The sequence below is a fragment of the Eriocheir sinensis genome, unplaced genomic scaffold (genome assembly GCF_024679095.1).
Source record: "Eriocheir sinensis breed Jianghai 21 unplaced genomic scaffold, ASM2467909v1 Scaffold223, whole genome shotgun sequence".
Lineage (NCBI taxonomy): Eukaryota > Metazoa > Arthropoda > Malacostraca > Decapoda > Varunidae > Eriocheir > Eriocheir sinensis.
The window spans coordinates 457,501-481,161 of NW_026111525.1; the positions used below are offsets into that span (position 1 = coordinate 457,501).

At 47.3% G+C, this 23,661-nt stretch overlaps 1 protein-coding gene across 1 annotated transcript in view; it reads left to right on the top strand.

Moving 5' to 3' along the window:
* The window catches only part of LOC126990918 (uncharacterized), a 58,596-nt gene extending 35,366 nt beyond the window's left edge, over window positions 1-23,230 (top strand). The window contains exons 7-11 of the mRNA XM_050849556.1: window positions 216-345; window positions 2,594-2,757; window positions 4,179-4,283; window positions 16,794-16,910; window positions 20,994-23,230. Of these exons, the coding sequence (XP_050705513.1) occupies window positions 216-345; window positions 2,594-2,757; window positions 4,179-4,283; window positions 16,794-16,910; window positions 20,994-21,368 (891 nt within the window). The 3' untranslated portion in view covers window positions 21,369-23,230. The remainder of the gene's footprint in view (window positions 1-215; window positions 346-2,593; window positions 2,758-4,178; window positions 4,284-16,793; window positions 16,911-20,993) is intronic.
* The last annotated feature ends 431 nt before the right edge of the window (window positions 23,231-23,661 follow it).

The following is a 23,661-nucleotide window of genomic DNA, read 5'->3' on the forward strand; positions in this document are numbered from 1 at the left end:
AACGCGGCGCCGTCATGCCACCTCATTTGTTTCTTTTTTAGGAGCAGCGAGTAGCGGGCTTTTTTTTTTATTATTGTTTTCTTTTTTTGTGTGTGCCCTTGAGCTGCCTCCTTTGTTGTAAAAAAAAAAAAAAATGCTGTCGACTCAGCCACCGCCTCCCCCCCCACACCATTTACCTACTTATTCTACCCATGACTCTCTCCTCTCATTCTCAGGTGTGGACGCCGCAACTGGAGGTAGAGGACGGCACTAAGAGCGCCGTGGAAGCAACGACACACTCTCGCGCAGCCTACGTGGTGCGGAACTCTCTGCCGCTGCCCGACGATGACACCACCATCAAGGAAGGTGCGTGTGTGTGTGTGTGTGTGTGTGTGTGTGTGTGTGTGTGCTTCCCCCACCCTCCCGCGGCCCCGCTGCACACGACTTTCTACTCTTATCTCATCCCTATATTGTCCAAATCCCTTAAATAAGAGTTAACTATCATCTTCATTCTTTCATCCCTATACTGTCCAAATCCCTTATGCAAAAGTTAACTAGCATCTTCATTATCTCATCCCTATACTGTCCAAATCCCTTAAGCAAGAGTTAACTAGCATTTGCATTCTTTCATCCCTATTCTGTCCAAATCCTTGAAGCAAAAGTTAACTTGCATCTTCATTCTTTCATCCCTATACTCTCCAAATCGCTTAAGCAAGAGTTAACTAGCATCTTCATTCTTTCATCCCTTTACTGTCCAAATCCCTTAAGCAAGAGTAACTAGCATCTTCATTCTCTCATCCCTATACTGTCCAAATCCTTTAAGCAAGAGTTAACTAGCATTTTCATTCGCTCATCCCTATACTGTCCAAATCCCTTAAGCAAGAGTTAACTAGCATCTTCATTCTTTCATCCCTTTACTGTCCAAATCCCTAAAGCAAGAGTTAACTAGCATCTTCATTCTCTCATCCCTATACTGTCCAAATCCCTTAAGCCAGAGTTAACTATCATTTTCATTCTTTAATCCCTATACTGTCCAAATCCCTTACGCAAGAGTTAACTAGCATCTTCATTCTTTCATCCCTTTCACTGGTTTACTCATGTTCTACTTTCGTCTGTATTTCCTCCTACTTACTTGAACTCCGCACCTCCCACAAGTGACCTCTCTTTTGGCCACTTATGAACTCTTCTATAGGGGCAGTGTTTAGCGGGATTTATTTTCTCATTATTACTTTTATTTTGCCCTTGAGCTGCTGGGGGCTTCGTGGTGCAGTGGTTAGCACACTCGGCTTACAACCAAGAGAGCCCGGGTACGATTCCCGGGCGGAGTGGAAAAATTTGGGCGGCTTTTCCGATACCCTACGCCCCTGTCCACCCAGCAGTGTACCAGGTATTAATCGGGGGTTGTGTCCCGTCTCCTGGGGTCTGTTCCCTTCTCCTATAATCCTTCCCCTTCTGTCTCTCTCCGGCATATGACCACAGATGTTGGGCCCACTAAACGACTAAAGTAATCGAGGCGGTTGAGCGAGATGAAAACTATGACATATTGTATCTAGATTTCAATAAAGCGTTCGACAAAGTTCCCCATCACCGGCTATTACTAAACTTACAGAATCACGGTATAGATGGGAAAGTTTTGAACTGGATTAGGGCGTGGCTTAGTGGTAGGAAGTAGAGAATGCAAATCAATGGTAAAAAAATTGAATGGGGCAATGTTACGAGTGGAGTCCCACAAGGGTTGGTGTTGGTTCCTCTGCTTTTTATTATTTACGTCAATGACTTGGACACAGAAATTAGTTGTGATGTCAGCAAGTTCGCAGATGATACCAAGATCGGTAGAGTAATCCAATCAGACAAGGACGCTACCGTTCTCCAGGATGAGCTTGACAGACTATTATGATTGGGCGGGGAAGTGGCAGATGGAATTCAATGTCGGGAAGTGTAGCATTCTGAGTGTAGAGACTTAGGAGTCCTAGTGAGCGCTGGCCTCCGTCCTAGGGCTCAATGCATCCAGGCTAAAAATCGGGCAAACAGAGTACTGGGTTTCATCTCAAGGAGCGTAAGCAATAGGAGCGCTGAAGTCATCCTCAAACTTTACTTAGCACTAGTTAGACCTCATCTCGATTATGCAGTTCAGTTCTGGTCCCCCTACTATAGAATGGATATCAAGATGTTAGAATCTGTACAGAGGAGGATGACAAAGATGATTCGGGGGGTGAGAAGCTTGCCTTATGAAGACAGGCTGAAGCATTTAAATCTACACTCTCTAGAAAGGCGAAGGTTGCGAGGAGACTTGATTGAAGTCTATAAATGGATGAAGGGCTTTAATAAAAGGGATGTCAATAAGATTTTGATAGTAAAAGAGCCAGGTAGGACGAGTAGCAATGGTTTTAACTTAGACAAATTCAGATTTTACAAAGACCAATACCGTAGATACATTCAAGAAGAGGTTAGATAAAGCTATGGATGGTGAGGTAAGGTGAGGTTGAGTGTACAGGAGCTGCCTTGTATAGGCCGACCGGCCTCTTGCAGACTCCTTATGTTCTTATGTTAAGTTTCCCTTTAGCTGCTTCCTCTGCTATGTATAAAAGAAGAACTCCTCCTCCTGTGCCCCCAGACGTCGACTACAGCGGCGAAGACAACCCGCTGGTGTACGTGGACGAGGCGACGCTCACCTTCAAGTGTTATTTCGAACTCATGATGTACCCGTTCGACCGCCAGCGCTGCTCCATTAGGTTCAAGATCCAGGACCTGACGGAGGAGTTCGGAGTGCTGGTGCAGGCGAGTGTTTAGCGGGCGGATTCTTTTTTACATTATTGCTATTTTTGTTTTTTTTGTTTTTGCCCTTGAGCTTATTCCTGGGAAAAGGGGAAGTGATGCCAACTTTCTTAATTCGAACCCTAATATTATGATGCATGTGGTGAGTGTCAATACAATTGTCACATTCAAAAATAGATTAGATAAATTCATGGACAGCGATATTAGGTGGGGTTAGATACACAAAGGAAACACAAAGAAAACACAAAGGAAGAACAAACAACAGCAGACCTGCTGGTCCTTACGAGGTTGTTTGTGACAAGCTACACTAACTATCTAATCAAAGGTGGAAGATGAAGGACAGCAAAGGCGAAGGCTCCTCCCCACCCCCCCATCCCTCCAGCCAAAGCTGGCAGGACGGGAGCTTAGGTTCAAAGGAGCTGCCTTGTACAGGCCTACCGGCCTGTTGTAGACTCCAACGTTCTTATGTTCATTGTTTTGTTTTGTTTTTGTTTTGTTTTTTTGTTTTGTTTTACGTCTGCACCTATAGCGCCGGTATAGGCTTTCCTTATTTCCTTGTTGCGCGCACTCTCTCTCTCTCTCTCTCTCTCTCTCTCTCTCTCTCTCTCTCTCTCTCTCTCTCTCCATTTATTTATCTTCCCTTTTCTTCTCTTATTTCCCTTCCCTTCCTTTCCCTTCCCTTCCCTTATCTTCCCTTCCCTTCCCTTCCCTTCCCTTCTCTTCCTTTGTCTCTCCTTCCCTTCCCTTCCCTTCCTTCACTGTTCTCTCTCTCTCTCTCTCTCTCTCTCTCTCTCTCTCTCTCTCTCTCTCTCTCTCTCTCTCTTTGTAGCACCAGTAGGCTTTCGTGGTGTGGCCTGATAGTCGGCCCCAACCTGTTATGGCGCAGGCAAGTGTTTATCGTGGCGCCATCTTGCTTGGCTCATGCTGCCATCCCGGAGCTCATCTTTAATCCTACTTTTTTTTAGAGAATCTGGAGTCCGAGTTGATATATGGTCTTCAGGACAGCATGTGGGTCATCTTAGGCTACTAGGCGGTGACTGAAAGACTGCCAGCTTGATTGTAGGGGAAGGCAGGACGGCAAGGGCATAGAAAATAATACAAGCAAGCTCACAACACACTTCTTCTATAAATGTTTCGGGGGCTTCGTGGTGCAGTGGCTAGCACACTCGGCTCACAACCGAGAGAGCCCGGGATCGATTCCCGGGCGGAGTGGAAAAATTTGGGCGGCTTTTCCGATACCTTACGCCCCTGTCCACCCAGCGGTGAATGGGTACCAGGTATTAATCGGGGGTTGTGTCCCGTTTCCTGGGGTCTGTTCCCTTCTCTTATAATTCCTTCCCCTTCTGTCTCTCTCCGGCATATGGCCACAGATGTTGCGCCAACTAAACGAAACTTTCCAACTCTGTCTCTCCTTCTCTCCTCAGGACGGGCCGGGTGTGTCATATATTGGGTCGAGGCGCCTCCTAGAGTACACCCTCTACACCGAGTCCTACAAAAACTACACCCTCGATGAGATCAGTCACGTCCAGGTAATCTATATACATGGTTAACCCGTCCACTGCGACTGACATGGATTTTGCCTTCACTGGTAGCCTGATAAAATATAGTCCCAGGTCTTTCTCTGCCTCTATGGTGGATAGTGGAGTGTTTCCCATGTGGTATTGGTGTGCTGGATATCCCTTCACTGATAGCCTGGTAACATATAGTCCCAGGTCTTTCTCTGCCTCTATGGTGGATAGTGGAGTGTTTCCCATGTGGTATTGGTGTGCTGGATATCCCTGCACTGGTAGCCTGGTAACATATAGTCCCAGGTCTTTCTCTGCCTCTGTGGTGGATAGTGGAGTGTTTCCCATGTGGTATTGGTGTGCTGGATATCCCTTCACTGGTAGCCTGGTAACATATATTCCCAGGTCTTTCTCTGCCTCTGTGGTGGATAGTGGAGTGTTTCCCATGTGGTATTGGTGTGCTGGATATCCCTTCACTGGTAGCCTGGTAACATATACTCCCAGGTCTTTATCTGCCTCTGTGGTGGATAGTGGAGTGTTTCGGATGTGGTATTGGTGTGCTGGATATCCCTTCACTGGTAGCCTGGTAACATACACTCCCCGGTCTTTCTCTGCCTCTGTGGTGGATAGTGGAGTGTTTCCCATGTGGTATTGATGTGCTGCATATCCCTTCACTGGTAGCCTGGTAACATATAGTCCCAGGTCTTTCTCTGCCTCTGTGGTGGATAGTGGAGTGTTTCCCATGTGGTACTGGTGTGCTAGATATCCCTTCACTGGTAGCCTGGCAACATACACACCCAGGTCTTGCTCTGCCTCTGTGGTGGGTAGTGGAGTGCTTCCTATGCGGTATTGGTGTGCTGGATATCCCTTCACTGGTAGCCTGGTAAAATACACTCCCAGGTCTTTCTCTGCCTCTGTGGTGGGTAGTGGAGTGTTTCCCATGTGGTATTGGTGTGCTGGATATCCCTTCACTGGTAGCCTGGTTACGTATAGTCCCAGGTCTTTCTCTGCCTCTGTGGTGGATAGTGGAGTGTTTCCCATGTGGTATTGGTGTGCTGGATATCCCTTCAGTGGTAGCCTGGTAACACACTCCCAGGTCTTTCTCTGCCTCTGTGGTGGATAGTGGAGTGTTTCCCATGTGGTATTGGTGTGCTGGATATACCTTCACTGGTAGGCTGGTAACATATAGTCCCAGGTCTTTCTCTGCCTCTGTGGTGGATAGTGGAGTGTCTCCCATGTGATATTAGTGTACTGGATATCCCTTCACTGGTAGCCTGGTTACATACACTCCCAGGTCTTTCTCTGCCTCTGTGGTGGGTAGTGGAGTGCTTCTCATGTGGTTTTGGTGTGCTGGATATCCCTTCACTGGTAGCCTGGTTACATATAGTCCCAGGTCTTTCTCTGCATTTGTGGTGGATAGTGGAGTGTTTCCCATGTGGTATTGGTGTGCTGGATATACCTTCACTGGTAGCCTGGTAACACACTCATAAGAACATAAGAACAAAAGAACGTAAGGAGTCTGCAAGAGGCCGGTTGGCCTTTACAAGGCAGCTCCTGTACACTCAACCCCACCTTACCTCACCATCCATGGCGTTATCTAACCTCTTCTTGAATGTATCTACGGTATTGGCACCCACAACATGGCTCCCAAGCCTGTTCCATTCGTCCACCACTCTATTGGTAAACCAATTCTTGCCTATGTCTTTGTTAAATCTGAATTTGTCTAAGTTAAAACCATTGCTACTCGTCCTACCTGGCTCTTTTACTATCAAAATCTTATTGACATCCCCTTTATTAAAGCCCTTCATCCATTTATAGACTTCGATCAAGTCTCCTCGCAACCTTCGCCTTTCTAGAGAGTGTACATTTAACTGCTTCAGCCTGTCTTCATATGGCAAGTTTCTCACCCCCTGAATTATCTTTGGCATCCTCCCCTGTACAGATTCTAACATCTTGATATCCATTCTAATGGAGGGGGACCAGAACTGACCTGCATAATCGAGATGAGGTCTAACTAGTGCTAAGTAAAGTTTGAGGATGACTTCAGCGCTCCTGTTGCTTACGCTCCTTGAGATGAAACCCAGTACTCTGTTTGCCCGATTTTTAGCCTGAATGCATTGAGCCCTAGGACGGAGGTCAGCGCTCACTAGGACTCCTAAATCTCTCTCACGCCCAGACCTGCTTAGAGGAGTGCCCTTTAAGGAGTAATTGTATGAGGGGTTATTCCTACCTACACTCAGAATGCTACACTTCCCGACATTGAATTCCATCTGCCACTTCCCTGCCCAATCATATAGTCTGTCAAGCTCATCCTGGAGAACGGTAGCGTCCCTGTCTGATTGGATTACTCTACCGATTTTGGCATCGTCTGCGAACTTGCTGACATCACTACTAATTCCTGTGTCCAAGTCAATGATGTAAATAATAAAAAGCAGAGGACCCAGCACCGACCCTTGTGGGACTCCACTCGTAACACTGCCCCATTCAGATTTTTTACTATTGATTTGCACTCTCTGCTTCCTACTACTAAGCCGCGCCCTGATCCAGTTCAAAACTTTCCCGTCTATGCCGTGAGCCTGTAATTTTAGTAATAGCCGGTGATGGGGAACTTTGTCGAACGCTTTACTGAAATCTAGATACAAAATGTAATAGTTTTGATCTCGGTCAACCGCCTCGATTACTTTAGTGTAAAAGGACAACAGGTTAGTAAGGCAAGACCTACCCTTTGTGAACCCATGCTGTGAATCATGAATTAAACTGTGCTTTTCTAGATGGTTCCGAATGCTCCCGGCTATAATTGACCCCAACATCTTTCCTACAACTGATGTTAAGCTAATTGGGCGATAAGTTGAGGTGGCTGACTTGTCTCTCTTTTTGAAAATCGGCGTCACATTAGCTACTCTCCATTGATTGGGCACATACTTAGAATTTACCGATATCTTAAAGATATCGGTAAGCGGGCCACTGAGGACCTCCTTGCACTCTTTCAGCACCCCTGGGAATACCTCGTCTCGGCCCGGCGATTTGTTTTTCTTCAACCTACCAATCTCATCCTGGATTACTTCCCTAGTGATGATCACATCCCTCAACTTGTTGTCTTCGCCCTCATATGCCTGAACTCTCTCCGGAATAGATGTTAGATTTTCCTGCGTGAAAACTGAGAGGAAATAGTCACTCATCATTTGGTTCATATCTTCTCCATTTTCAACGAGCTCACCTGTGTTTGTTTTCAACGGTCCAATTCTGTCCCTTGTTTTCGTTCTGTACAATGTGAAGAAGCCCTTGGGATCGCTCTTGGCCTCGTTGGCTACCCTAATCTCATAATTTCTTTTTGCTAGGCAGGTGTTCTTCTTCACCGACCTGTCTAGCTCAACATACCTACCCCTGAGGTGGGTTTCTCCGTTCTTTATTTTCCTATAAATTCCTCTCTTCAAGCCAATCTCATGCTTGAGTCTGCGGGTCATCCATTTGGGGTCGTTATTTTCCTTCCTACGTGCTTGGTAAGGGATATGCTGTCTCTGACCCTCTGCAATTACTCTAAATTATTGTAAGTAATTTATATATGGTTCCCCTGTCTTTCCGGTTCCAGCCCTGAGATCTGACCCTCATCCAGCCCTAAGGTTCCCCAATTTACCTCCTCAAGTTGTTTTCTGAGCCTCTCATAATCAGCTCTTTTAAAGTCAGGCACCAACACAGAGCTGAGTTCATGGGTCACCGCCCAGTCTAATTTAAACCTAATTTCCTTGTGATCACTGCCACCTAATTCTCCACCAACATCTAGCTCGCTGATCATATTCTCGTTGTTAGTCAGGACTAAGTCTAAAATGTTGTGACCTCTGGTGGGCTCAGTCACTGTCTGCTTGAGAAAATTATCCTGTATTACTTTCAGAAAATCCTCAGACTCTAGATCACCCACCACGCCTTTCCAATCTATATTCCTATAGTTAAAATCCCCCATTATGTAGACATTTTTGCTCCTGCTCGCCCTGCCTACCTCTTGCAGTAATATATCAGTGTCCTGCCTGCTAAGGTTGGGTGGCCTGTAAAGAACCCCTAGAATTAGTTTCTTTCCCTTTGTGGACGTCCACCCAAACTGATTCTGAGTCGCCATTTGTTTGAACAGAGTTGTTAGCGGAACATTTAAGTGTGTCTTTGACATAAAGTAAACCCCCCCCCCTCCCCTTCTTCCCTTTCTATCTTTGTGAAACATCTAATAACCATCTATTTCATACTCCGACATGAAGTTTTTGTTTGCAGTATCCACCCATGTTTCCGTGATAGCTATAATGTCGAATTTCTCGACACATGCTTTCCCCCTGAGTAGATCTATCTTGGGTATTATTTTACTTTCTTCCCAGTCTCACAGCGGTACTTCTCACACCTCCCATTAGTTAGATCTCATTATTCTACGCATTTTGAACCCCATTTATGTGCGCCACAAACTGTTAGAAACGCCGCTAGTGATTTTTGAAAAGTTAGTGAGTTTTTGGCGGCCGCCTCGGGGCGTCGACGCGTCGGTGCCGCCGCCGCCGCAAAATAGTTCGCATTCATTACCTACCTTATGAAACATCACTAGGTCTTCATATATCTTTTCTACAAACGCCTGGTTAGCGATGGTACGCTAGGTTAGCGATTAGCCCACGTATGTGAGACCAGGTCTACCACGCGTGGTTATTATTTTTTTAGAACACGCAGACCAACGGCTGCCGTGCTGCGATATATTTTGCGGTGGCGGCGGCGGCACCGACGCTCAACGTCAGCGGCTCAATGTTAGTTACCCGTGAAATGTCAACACGTGAGGATGGCACGCTCTCCCTCCCAGCCCCCTCCATTGCGCCCCGAGGCGGCCGCCTTTTCCTTTGGTAGTTTATTGATAACCTTTACATAAGAATTACAATAAAAATAAACATGAAAAATACTAAATAAGCAGTTATCAAAGCAGGCTCTCAACTAGCAGCCTGCCCGATGTAGAATACATACAGTACACTGGATACAAAAGGGTCAAAATTACACATGGGGAAATGTCTTTTTACTCAGAGGTCACCGGCGTAGTAGCTCGCGAGCTCCGCGTCGGTGATGTCCCTGTCTGCGTTCAGGAAGAGGTCGTCGTCCACGCCTCCGACGTCGACCTCGTCCTCCGAGACGTCATCCTCCTCGAAGGTCGCCCACTCAACCTCCCGCTTGTAGTCGAAGTGGCGTGGGGGGTTGCCCAGCGGGCGGGCCGTGCGGATGGAGGCTGGGAGCGGCTTCCCGTCACGGAGTGTCTTCCTTACTAAGGGGAGGGCTGTCTCGTGCGGGATCCTCTCGAACCTGGCCTCCTCCTCTTGTTCAGCGAGGTGCTCGTAGCGGATCAGGAGATCCACTAACTCGCCCTCGCTGAAGGTGTAGGTCCGTGGGGTCTGGGTCGCCTGGCAGCTACCGGGGGCCTCGCGGGGTGCTGGCTCCACTGCAGTCGTCGGCGCGTCCCTCGTCTCGGGTGTCTGGTCCTTGATCCTCTTCTTCTTCGGCGCGGGTACCTCCGGGGACACTACTGGGGGTGTCACCTCGGCGGTCGCCGCTGCCGTCTCCGTCCTCGTCTGCCGTGGTGGGTCCACCTCCATCTCCCTAGTGGGAGACTTTGGTGTCGGGACGTTCAGCTCCGTGGGTCCCGTCCTCCTCTTCCGTCTGCGGCGCCTCCTCTTTCGTCCTTCTCCGTGGGATGGCGTCCTCTCCTCCATGGGCGGCTGCATTGGCCGCGCTACTGCCGGGTCCGCCGAAGACGTCGTTCTCTGCAGTTTGGCTCCCGGGATTCTGCGGAGTCGAGCGGAGCACCTGAGGTTCCAGGCATGGTGCCCGGAACTGCAGTTGGGGCACACAACCACCGGGCGCGCCACGCCTTCCCGAAGGCGGCGAAGGCAGTCCTTCGTGGCGTGGTCCCTGCTGCACACGCCGCACAGCTCCTCCGTCCTCGTACACTGCCGTTGCCTGTGGCCGAAGGCCTGGCACTTGTAACAGCGCACAGGCTCTGGCACGTAGCGGCGGCAGGTAAAACGTCCCCAACATCCGAGGTCCAGCGAGGCGGGGACACGTCCCCGCAGCGTCAGCTGCACGCTCCGGGTGGGCAGGCGTCGTCCGTGGCCGCGTTGTAGTGGCACCTCTCTGCAGCTGCAACGCAGGGGTGTGCCAACACCGGGTCCAGTGGGAGGTGGGTAGGGTATCCAAGTAGGACGCCCTTCACCGCCGCCTCCTTCTTCTCCAAGGTGATGCCGCGGGTCAGTCCAGCAGCAATCTCGTCCAGGGTGGTGGCGTGGTCCCAGTGAGGCGGCCGCGAAAAACTCGCTAACTTTTCAAAAATCGCTAGCGGCGTTACTAGCAGTTTGCGACGCACATAAATAGGGTTCAAAATGCGTAGAATAATGAGATCTAATTGACGGGAGGTGTGAGAAGTACCGCTATGAGACTGGGAAGAAAGTAGAACTTTACCCTATCTTGTTCCTGAGACTCCTACTGTTGGTATAATAAGCCGTTAGCACATCCTTTCTTACATCCATTCAATTACTCCTGCGCCCCCTAGTCCCAGTCTGCGATACATAGCCACTGATGACAGGTCCTCCCCCCTTGCCTACTCTAATAAATCATGTAGGGTGCTAAGTGATCGCTCGAGGGAGTCTGCGAGAACCTCCACCCCCAGGAGTGACAGGTGCACCCCATCCTTGGCATACAAGGTGCCTTTATCGTAGAAGAGGTCCCAATTATCCAGGAAAAGCCAACCATTTCGCTTACAGTGGGCCGCCAGCCTGCTGTTTACTGCTAAGGCTTTGGAAAGCCATCCCTCACCTACCCCCCTCCTCGGCAAAACACCACAAACGGCCGGCACCAATGTCATTACCCCCGAAACTGCTGAAGACGATAGGCTGTGTCCCCTCCCCTGCTAAAATTTTCTCCATCCTGTCAGATACGTGTTGTATGCCTGCCCCGGGAAAGAACACTCGAACTTGAGAGTCCCCAACCACCAGGACTTTCCTCTTAGAAACTGTGTCAGTAGACGGAAGGGAAGCCGCTACAGTAGGAGGGGACAGGGGAGGAGGCGGAGGAGGTAGCGGTTGTGGAGAAGGGGGGAGGGGAGGCGAGGGTGGAGGAGAGAGGAGAGGGAGAGCAGGGAGAGGCGGATGAGGGGGAAGAGGAGGAGGAAAGGGGAGAGGAACGGATGGGGGCGAGTGAGAGGAAGGAAGGAGGGTGGGTGTGCTGCGGGCGAGGTGGACAAGACAGAGGGGCCATGGGTGGGAGGAGGGGGGGGTGAGGAACACCCGCGAGTGGAGCAGGTGCTACACGTTGTTGTCAGGAGTCCTTCCCTCAAAATTTCAATGTCCCGTGTCAACGCATTAATGGCATCTTCTAACTGTCTGATGTTCCTTTCATCTTTCTTTGCCTTCATACAAAACCGACATGAATCGATTGTTCCTTTGCTTGTTTTAAAATATTGAGGCGCTTGTCGGCATCCGCATTCGACAGTGTTTTAACGTAATGGGTATTTTGCCTTTGTCTGTTCCCTGAGATTAGTGAGACAAAACAGAGGGTCTCTTGGGAATTGCGCCCACCGCGCGGCGGGGTAGACGCCGCGTCGGGATTTTCCGGTCCGTTCAAACAAAGAAGGAAAACCAGCCTGAAACAAGGGCCTCCTAGGTCTTTCTCTGCCTCTGTGGTGGATAGTGGAGTGTTTCCCATGTGGTATTGGTGTGCTGGATATCCCTTCACTGATAGCCTGGTAACATGGAAACATGGAAACATGGAAATGCAGGCAACAGAAAGCCTATTGGCTCACTACGAGGTCGCCCGCTTGGGTGATTTGATCTGCTCGACCGCCACTTGGGGCTTGATGAGCAGATGAAAGCACTTCGATATTGAGGAGCAGATGAAAGCACCTCGTTATTCAGTTTACTCCCGACGCAGCGAAATGACGGTCGATTCTATATTTGAAGGAGTTGATGGTATTCGCATTTACTACTTCTGAGGGAAGATTGTTCCAGTGGCAGATGATTCGGTTTGAAAAGAAACTCCTTCCAATGTCTGTGTTACATCGACTCGACTGAATGGGTAAACCGTTATTTCTAGTTCTTGAGTTGGTTTGCAGTTCAAAGAATTTGGAGTAATCGACGTTACTGAACTTTTTCAGATACTTGAAGACTTGAATCATATCCCCTCGTAGGCGTCTTTTCTCCAATGTAAAGAGATTGAGTCACTTGAGTCGTTCCTCGTACGGTTGAGCCCTTAAGGTCGGAATCATCTTTGTGGCGCGTCGTTGAATCCTTTCCAGTAAAGCAATATCCTTTCTGTAATTAGGAGACCAGAACTGTACTGCATACTCGAGGTGCGGTCTTACCATGGAATTATACAAGGAGAGCATCACGTCTGGTGTTTTAAACTCGAAGTTCCTCGCTATGAACCCGAGCATAGTGTTGGCTTTGTTGTATGCTTTTTTACAGTGATTCGAGTGTTTCAGGTCACTGCTGATACTGACTCAAGATCCTTTTCCTCTTGCATCGCCTGCAGGGGTCTCCCGTTCATGATGTATGTGTGGCTACTATTTTGGGACCCAATGTGCATGACTTTGCATTTGTCAACATTAAAGGACATTTGCCATTTTTCCGATCATTCGATAATGTGCTTGAGGTCATTCTGAATGATTTCGCAGTCGGTCTTTGTGAGGGCCTCTCCACCCACTTTGGTATCATCTGCAAATTTCGATATTGTGGATTTCAGTCCTGATTCTAGGTCAATGATATATATGATAAAGAGGATGGGTCCCAGCATCGACCCTTGAGGCACTCCACTAGTGACTGGAAGCTAATCGGAAGGCTGTCCGTTGAGTAGTACTCGTTGTTTTCTGTCGGTGAGCCAATCTCTTATCCACGCGATCAGATTGGCTCCAATGCCCACCGAGCCCAGTTTCTTAAGGAGTCGCTCGTGCGGTACCTTGTCGAAGGCTTTCTGAAAGTCCAGGTATGTAACATCACTGGGGACGTGGGCATCCCAGTTCTTATATATACCTTGGAAGAAGTCTAATAAATTCGTTAGGCAGGAGCGCTTGTTTCTGAAGCCATGCTGGGTGTCGGAGATTATATTATTGTCTTCTAGAAACTTAACAAGTTTATCTCTAATAATCTTTTCGAGTATTTTTCCTGCCACTGATGTCAAACTTATGGGCTTGTAGTTTAATGCAACGCTTTTGTCTCCTTTTTTTGAAAATCGGTGTTACGTTCGCCATCTTCCAGTCTTCCGGGACCTTGTTCAGTTGAACTGACCGGTTGAATATGGTAGTGAGTGGCTGAAGTATTTGTTGTTTAAGCTCTTTTAATAACCGTGGGGACAAACTGTCGGGTCCCGTTGACTTGTTCGTGTCGAGTTTGTCCAAGTACTTTTTTACTTAGTCGCATATTGAGTCAATTTCCAGGGGCGTGATCTCACTCGGCGGGTCAGGGCCCTCGGGAATGGTTTCGATGTCCTCGACTGTGAATACGGATGCGAAGTTACTGTTGAGGATTCTGGCCATCTGTTTACTGTCCTGAGTTACAGATCCAGTCTCGTCTGTCAGGGGGCCAATATTGGATTTTACTTTCTTTTTCGATCTTATGTACGTGAAGAATTTCTTGGAGTTAGTTTTGATTTCGCGCGCTATTTGCTTTTCATAGTTGCGTTTGCTACTCCGAATAAGGCTGCGACAAGCTCTGAGGCTGTTGTGGTACGTGTGCTGGCTTCGGCCGTAGCATTCTCTTTCGTCAAATTATAATTCCTTTTTTTTAGGTTTACTGCCCTTTTTATTTCTCTGGTCATCCACGGTGGATCTACGGCCCCATTTACTCGCCTGGATTTCGTAGGCACTGTAGCCTTCTCTACCTGCAACAGCTTATCTTTGAAGACGTTTCACTCGTTGTCGATTATATTGTCGGTGATGTCAAGTTGGTCCCAGGCCGTAGGGGGAAGCAGCGCACGGGCTAAGTTGAAATTTCCTTTTTTGTAATCTGGTATCACTGTCGGATTATCTACGTGTTTGTGACATATGTTGACATTAAAACGGATTGAGTGGTGATCGCACCCATTAAGTTTCTCACCAACTGTACAGTCGCCAATGAGGTCGGGATCGCTTACTAATACCAGATCCAGCAGATTGTTTTCTCTTGTTGGTTGAGTTACAACTTTAGTGAGGAACGAATCCTCCACCATTTCTATAAGCCTGTTATCCTCTTGATCTTCATTCATCAGTCCCCAGTCAATGTTAGGGCAATTAAAGTCCCCAATTATAATTGCTTCCTTGCTTTGTGTTAGAGAGTGAATCTCTTCGTAGAGGGCAGTGTCATCGGCTGCCTGTTGTTTTGGAGGCCTGTATACGGTTGCAAATGTTAGTTTCTTGTTATTTGTGGTTATTTCCACATTGACAGAATCGTATTTCTCTGCGTCCTGTTTGTCTGTTTTTATGGCAGGGAGTGTACTTTTTACGTAGCAAACTACTCCTCCTCCTTTCTTGTGCTTTCGAGTTTTGTGAAAGCTTTCGTACCCAGGGAATGACAGTTCTAATTCTAGATGTGTAGAGTTGGCCCAAGTCTCTGAAATGGCTACCACATCTGGTTTCTCTGTTGCAATATTTTTTTTTTTTTTTTTTTTTACGTCGCTGCCTGTTGCGCCTGTAGGCATCTTCCTGGTGGGGCCTGATGGTCGGCCCAAGGCTTCTTCCAGGTGGGGCCTGATGGTCGGCCCAGCCCGTTCTGGCGCAGGCGAGTGTGTTTATAGTGGCGCCATCTTGCATTGTTGCAATATACGCCCTAATCTCGTCCTTTTTGGGTATTAAACTACGTGCATTTGTGTACATGATAGAAATGTGACCTTTGTTTTTGCCGTGACGAGCTGTACCAGTTTACTTGTCGGAGGCGTCGTTAGTTACACAGTTTCTCGTGAGTCGCACCGACGCTAACATATAAACCCAGGTCTTTCTCTGCCTCTGTGGTGGGTAGTGGAGTGCTTCCCATGTGGTATTGGTGTGCTGGATATCCCTTCACTGGTAGCCTGGTAACATATAGTCCCAGGTATTTATCTGCCTCTGTGGTGGATAGTCGAGTGTTTCCCATATGGTATTGGTGTGCTGGATATCCCTTCACTGGTAGCCTGGTACCATACACTCCCAGTTCTTTCTCTGCCTCTGTGGTGCATAGTGGAGTGTTTCCCATATTGTATTGGTGTGCTGGATATCCCTTCACTGGTAGCCTGGTAACATACACTCACAGGTCTTTCTCTGCCTCTGTGGTGGGTAGTGGAGTGCTTCCCATGTGGTATTGGTGTGCTGGATATCCCTTCACTGGTAGCCTGGTAACATATAGTCCCAGGTATTTCTCTGCCTCTGTGGTGGATAGTCGAGTGTTTCCCATATGGTATTGGTGTGCTGGATATCCCTTCACTGGTAGCCTGGTAACATACACTCCCAGGTCTTTCTCTGCCTCTGTGGTGGATAGTGGAGTGTTTCCCATGTGGTATTGGTGTGCTGGATATCCATTCACTGATAGCCTGGTAACATACACTCCCAGGTCATTCTCTGCCTTTGTGGTGGATAGTGGAGTGCTTACCATGTGGCATTGGTGTGCTGGATATCCCTTCACTGGTAGCCTGGTAACATATAGTCCCAGGTCTTTCTCTGCCTCTGTGGTGGATAGTGGAGTGTTTCCCATGTGGTATTGGTGTGCTGGATATCCCTTCACTGGTAGCCTGGTAACATACACTCACAGGTCTTTCTCTGCCTCTGTGGTGGGTAGTGGAGTGCTTCCCATGTGGTATTGGTGTGCTGGATATCCCTTCACTGGTAGCCTGGTAACATATAGTCCCAGGTATTTCTCTGCCTCTGTGGTGGATAGTCGAGTGTTTCCCATATGGTATTGGTGTGCTGGATATCCCTTCACTGGTAGCCTGGTAACATACACTCCCAGGTCTTTCTCTGCCTCTGTGGTGGATAGTGGAGTGTTTCCCATGTGGTATTGGTGTGCTGGATATCCATTCACTGATAGCCTGGTAACATACACTCCCAGGTCATTCTCTGCCTCTGTGGTGGATAGTGGAGTGCTTACCATGTGGCATTGGTGTGCTGGATATCCCTTCACTGGTAGCCTGGTAACATATAGTCCCAGGTCTTTCTCTGCCTCTGTGGTGGATAGTGGAGTGTTTCCCATGTGGTATTGGTGTGCTGGATATCCCTTCACTGGTAGCCTGGTAACATACACTCCCAGGTCTTTCTCTGCCTGTGTTGGATAGTGGAGTGTTTCCCATGTAGAATTGGTGTGCTGGATATTCCCTCCCAAGGTGCAGGACTTTACATTTATCTTCAGTGAATTGTAGCAGCCACTTTTTGTTCCACTCCTGTAGCTTGGTGAGGTCTTCTGGTAGGAAATCCGCAGTCAAGGCTTAAACTCCTTTCCTCTAGACCCAATTAAATCAAGGCACTGATCCATGAAACACTATATAGGTATATCTATGACCAGTATGATCCTCCCTAACTCTACATAATTGTTTCCCCAGATCAGTCTTGAGTTCCGCAACCAGTACAGTTACTACATCAGCAATACCTTCCTGCCCAGCCTCATCCAGGTGATCATCGCCCTGGTGACGCTGCACTTCGATCTGGCGGACTTCCAGGTGGGTGGGTGTGTGTATTTACCTACCTACCTGTATTAACCTATGGAAATAATTACATAAGGCCGGAATTCTGTGATGCATCCATAGTTTAGAATGTTAAGAATGGCAAAAAAACAATAAAGAACATGCATGCTTTCATTTTCTTATTTTATTTATTTATTTATCTGTTTTAAATTTTCGTGTTCTTTACTTTTTAACCCGGTAGCAGCGACGGGCCAAATTTGTGGCTTTACCGTGTAGCAGCAATGGGCCAAATTTATGCCATGATATAAACCCCCAAAAAATAGATGATACATAATCTGATCACAAATGCTTTGATATATATTATGAAATGGTTTGTGTGAGGGGTGATTTTTTCTCATTTTTTCTCGCTTGGAGGGACCATTAAGAAACATGATCCCCGCTGCTACCACCACCGAGTTAAATTTTCTTGTTCTTTACTTTTTAAACTACGGGTGTGTCACAGAATTTCAGGCTATTGGAGCAAGCGTAGAAAATGTAGAAACTGGTAATCAAGTGAGTTTTGTCAACAGTTTTGGAAAAATATGACTGATATAAAATGTACCTACCAGTATTTACCTACCAGTATTTACCTACCAGTATTTACCTACCTGTATTTACCTACCTGTATTTACCTACCAGTATTTACCTACCAGTATTTACCTACCAGTATTTACCTACCTGTATTTACCTACCTGTATTTACCTACCAGTATTTACCTACCAGTATTTACCTACCAGTATTTACCTACCTGTATTTACCTACTAGTATTTACCTACCTGTATTTACCTACCTGTATTTACCTACCTGTATTTACCTACCTGTATTTACCTACCTGTATTTACCTACCTGTATTTATCTACCTGCATTTACCTACCTGTATTTACCTACTAGTATTTACCTACCTGTATTTACCTACTAGTATTTACCTATCAGTATTTACCTACCAGTATATACCTACCAGTATATACCTACCAGTATTTACCTACCAGTATTTACCTATCAGTATTTACCTACCAGTATTTACCTAGTTCTGTTTACCAGGTACAGGCTCTGGGCTACACTTGTCTGGCCCCGTCTCCATATCTATAAGTCTCCAGTTTTTCCCTAATCTGTTTGACACACTTTGCCGCCCCATTTTCCCTTATTCCATCCCACAGATTGATTGATAGATAGATAGATATTTTATTGACCACAAACAAAGTTATTTATTAATGGTCCTAATATACACACATCTACTGCTCCAAACGGAAAACTGAATTTCTTGACATTTTTTAAGCACCTTCCTCATCTTAGCTGTCCGGGTCCTTGCTCTCTTTATATTGTTAATAGAAGAGCCTGTCTCTGTGTTTCTTCAAGACCATTCCTTAATTTGTATATGGTGATTAGATTTCCGTCTGTCTGTGTGTGTGTTTGTGTAATAATAATAATAATAATAATAATAATAATAATAATAATAATAATAATAATAAACGGTTTATTTAGTTGTGGCAGGCGTCAGGCTGAAAATTTACGCATTATAGATACAATTTTACTTCGCAAATGGAACAGGTACAAAAGAAGGGAGACGGGGATCGAGGGTCTGATATGTGTGGGAAGGCTGGGGCGACGGAGCTTGGGGTGGGGGAGGAGGGGCGGTGGGGGGAGTGCAGTGCGGTGGTGCCGAGAGGGGGGGAAGGTGCGGTTTCTTCATATGGCGGTGAGGTCAGGTCATGAGTTAAGCCTCAGGTCAGACGCTGGGTTAAGGTGACAGTTGACGGTGGTGGTGCAGGTGGGCAGTTAATGGGTCTATGGGAGGTCACTCAGGTATACCCAGGCTTAGTAAGGAGGTGCTAAGCTTCTGGGTCGGCGAGACACGGGTGGTGGTTGCTCTCCGGCTGGTTGATGTAGCCGCTGGAACAAGCGCACAGCGTTGATGAAGTTGCCGTCATCTTGCTCCGAACCTGAGTGACGAGGCTGCCACACTGCCTGCCACCTGAACTGACCCTTCCCCTGCTGCTGGGTGACCGAAATGGTATCCTTCGGAGCTTCAGGGTGTCGGCAGGGACGCGGTGGGTGACGAGGCGTTGGCGACACACAGCTTTCACTCGCCTTACAGCACCACAACACACTGCACTCACTCTACGTCTATATGTCACAACATTTCACAAAAGTTCTTAGGAGTAATGAGTTCCTCGAATTAAAGGGATTGGGGGGAATGGGGAGCGAAGGAAAAGAAAAGAAAAAGAAAAAGAAAAAGGGTCAACAGGCTGACCCTGTGGCTGCTATGGGGAGCGCCATGTGACACGTCTTGACCCCGTGAGGGTCAGCGTGTGTGTGTGTGTGTGTAAAGGCTTAGAGATTGCGAGAATTACGTTCGCCTCCAATGCCGAAGGTTCAGGATAGAAAATGAAAGGTATCTCAGGAAGTGGGAAGGCAAACACTTGCTAACTTAACCTTAGGTTTATTAAATAACAAGTTAATAACACAAACATAACTCCTCCAACACGTACAGTAATCTAACCGTCTAGCATCCTCTCCACACAAATGATACTACCTAAATAGCAACCACATTACAGGCAGCTAAGAAAAGAGCACGAATAATCACGGGAGAGGAATGATGGAGAAGGTTAGACTTACCTGGTGCGGAGTCGTATACACGGAAGTCAATCAGGACAACCGAGGAAACACTGTGCACACAATCACCACAAAGGTGTAACAAACATCAACAATGAACTTCCCCAAACACGTAACAGTGATATAACCGGCTATTAAACCTCACCATAGCAGTTCAAGTATAGCAACAACACAGCTTTTAGGCCAACACTGTGGGGAGGTTAAATAGAACAAGGTTAAAGATCACCTGGTGTGGGGTCGTGACAGTAGCACAGATGTAACGTAGCACAGCTCAAGACGAGACCAGAGGCGGCAGGATAAGAGTTCCGTCCCCTCTCTATACAGCGGCTTGAACAGGCAGAGAGAGAATCACTTCAGCCCACGAAAGTGATGTCTTTCTTCTAAGTGAGGATATCAGCAGAGTGGTGTGAATGTATGTCGCCGGCAGAAGGCTGGAGGTCACTGAGTTATTAACAAGACGGAGATCAGTCAACACCACCGATTCTCCTCGCGGGCTCGAAGCGTGCATCGGCAACTCACGTGAAGCATCACGCGTGGATAAGTGATAGTTACGGTGGCGTGATGTTCCTGCGCACACGGAAGCACACACACACACACACACGCACACACGTACACAAAGTTATGTGAGGGTTGCCGGCGGCCCTTACAGTGTGTGTGTGTGTGTGTGTGTGTGTGTGTGTTTTAGAGTTAAGGAGGCAGCTCAAGGGCAAAATACAAAATGCTTCTGTAAATAGTTGATGATTAATTAGATAAATAGAGACAAGGAGACAGGACTATCGCAGCTTAACTCGGACCCTGGAAACCACAAATGAGTTAACACACACACACACACACACACACACACACACACACACACAAACACTATCAAAGGTGGTTGCTATCGGTGGGTGGTCAATATAGAGTTCTCTTTTTTTTTTTTTTTTTTTTACAGCAAAGGTGTCGGTTCAAGAGCATAAAAAAAGGAGAAAATATGAGAAATAAAAGCCCGCCACTCACTGCTCTTCAATGCGTTTTTCACTACATGTTTTTCCTTTAGAATCTCACATGAAGATCCACATTTTCTCTATGCATTGACAACCCACTGCTCCTCCCTCTCACAGGGGCTTCGTGGTGCAGTGGTTAACACACTCGGCTCACAACCGAGAGAGCCCGGGTTCGATTCCCAGGCGGAGTGGAAAAATTTGAGCGGCTTTTCCGATACCTTACGCCCCTGTCCACCCAGCAGTGAATGGGTACCAGGTATTAATCGGGGGTTGTGTCCCGTCTCCTGGGGTCTGTTCCCTTCGCCTATAATTCCTTCTTCTGTCTCTCTCCGGCATATGACTACAGATGTTGCGCCGACTAAACGAAACTTTCCAACTGTTCCCTTCTCCTATAATTCCTTCCCCCTCTGTCTCTCTCCGGCATATGACCGCAGATGTTGCGCCGACTAAACCAAACTTTCCAACTTTTTCCTCCCACTCACAGGACCGAATCATGGTATCCCTGACGTCCCTCCTTGTGCTGGCGACCTTCTTCACGCAGACCAGCCAGAACATCCCCAAGACCTCCTACCTCAAGCTCATCGACGTGTGGTTCGTGGCGCTCATCTTCGGGGACTTCTGTATCATCATTTCGCTGGTGTACGTGGAGACCCTGAGACTGAAGGAGACACAGCAGGTCGGGTGCAGCATCAAGGTCTTCCCCTACGTCCCCGGCAGCAGCAATAAGCCCATGTCCTACGCCTTCGAGTCTAAGGCCGCTCGGTGCAATAGAATGTTCATAAAACTGTTCAGGGGAGCCATTGCGATCATGCTCCTGTGCTTCGTGCCCACTTGTATGCAGGCTATACTGGCACCTTGAGGCAGTAGTAGTAGTAGTAGTAGTAGTAGTAGTAGTAGTAGTAGTAGTAGTACGGTAACTCTCTATTTACGCGAGTATTGCGTCCTTGAAAAGGTGGCGTAAATCAAAAACAATGTAGTAAATCAAACAAGAGGTAGGTTTGTACCTTTATTGCCTACTGTATCACTCTGACTCCTCTCCCTCTCGTGGCTCCTCCTCTGGCTGCCCTTCCCCTCGTGGTAGCACAGCAGCGAGGGTGTTGTTATTGTTGTTGAGTAGCGTGGCAGCGTGGGTACTGTATTGTTGTTCAAGTGGTGCGCGGGAAGAACTGAGCTCAGCTGTGTGGCCGCGGCGCCGTGTGAGTCCAGTTGCGTGAGACATCTGGTGGCCACTCCTAAAAATATCGCGTATAAGTGAAAAATACGTGTAAAATAAACGTTTATTTGGATTTTAAACACATAGTTATTTAAAAAACGCGTAAACAAAAGTTGCGTAAATCGAGTGTTACCTGTAGTAGTAGTAGTAGTAGTAGTAGTAGTAGTAGTAGCAGCACCAAAAAATTGTTGACGGAAGGAGTAATGAAGCACCACTAACCTAATCTGTCCTCAGAGAATGTTCAGTGACAAGGCAACAGTCAAAATAGGAATCATAGGTCCATATTCTTCAACTTATCAAGCTCCCATTATGACTATTCTCCAAGGCCATAGAGAAGGTTAACCAGGTTTCCATGGGTCATTCTACTCCATTCAAGATGCAGAGGGAGGGTAAAACTGTCCTTGGGGTCACAAAACAGTCCATGAAATTCCCGGGAACTTATACAACGAGAAGCTTTTCAAATAAACTGAGGTGTCAATATGTTTAAGAATACTGGCTTAGAACATAAGAACATAAGAACGTAAGGAGTCTGCAAGAGGTAGTCCCTTACATTCCCAGCAAGTCTGCCACTCTGTCCTCTGCCCCATGACAACAGCTGTTCCTTTACCCTGTTCTGACATCAAGAGGCAAGCAGGGGTCAGTCATTTTTCAAGTACAGTCAGTTGTGTGTTAGTAAAATATTTGATTACATTCTGCCTCATCTGCGGACGAGATTATACCCAAGGAACGTGGCATAACCTTGCATTAAGGAAGGATATGTGTTCGGGTGGGCAGCTGGAGTGGCTGTAGTGTGCGCAGGCCTGGTAGAGTGAGTGTGTGTGTATGTGGTGCTGTGATGGACGTGTGTATTGAATGTCACATAGAAACGGATGCAAGGAGGCCACAAGGAGATACTGCTCCTCAGTATAATATCCATGCAGTTACAGACACCCTCCATTTGGCGCATTTCTTTTTAACCTGTCCACTGCGATTGTCAGGGATTTTGCCTTCACTGGGAGCCTGGTAACATATAGTCCCATGTCTTTCTCTGCCTCTGTGGTGGACAGTGGAGTGTTTCCCATGTGGTATTGGTGTGCTGGATATCCCTTCACTGGTAGCCTGGTCACATATAGTCCCATGTCTTTCTCTGCCTCTGTGGTGGATAGTGGAGTGTTTCCCATGTGGTAATGGTGTGCTGGATATCCCTTCACTGGTAGCCTGGTCACATATAGTCCCATGTCTTTCTCTGCCTCTGTGGTGGATAGTGGAGTGTTTCCTATGTGGTATTGGTGTGCTGGATATCCCTTCACTGGTAGCCTGGCAAAATATAGTCCCAGGTCTTTCTCTGCCTCTGTGGTGGATAGTGGAGTGTTTCCCATGTGGTATTGTTGTGCTTGATATCCCTTCACTGGTAGCCCGGTAACATACACTCCCAGGTCTTTCTTTGGCTCTGTGGTAGATAGTGGAGTGTTTCTCATGTGGTATTGTTGTGCTTGATATCCCTTCACTGGTAGCCCGGTAACATACACTCCCAGGTCCTTCTCTGCCTCTGTGGTGGATAGTGGAGTGTTTCCCATGTGGTATTGGTGTGCTGGATATCCCTTCACTGGTAGCCTGGTAACATACACTCCCAGGTCTTTCTTTGGCTCTGTGGTAGATAGTGGAGTGTTTCCCGTGTGGTATTGGTGTGCTGGATATCCCTTCACTGGTAGTCTGGTAACATACACTCCTAGGTCTTTCTTTGGCTCTGTGGTAGATAGTGGAGTGTTTCCCATGTGGTATTGGTGTGCTGGATATCCCTTCCCTGGTAGTCTGGTAACATACACTCCTAGGTCTTTCTTTGGCTCTGTGGTAGATAGTGGAGTGTTTCCCATGTGGTATTGGTGTGCTGGATATCCCCTCCCAAGGTGCAGGACTTGACATTTTTCTTCACTGAATTGTAGCAGCCACTTTTTGTTCC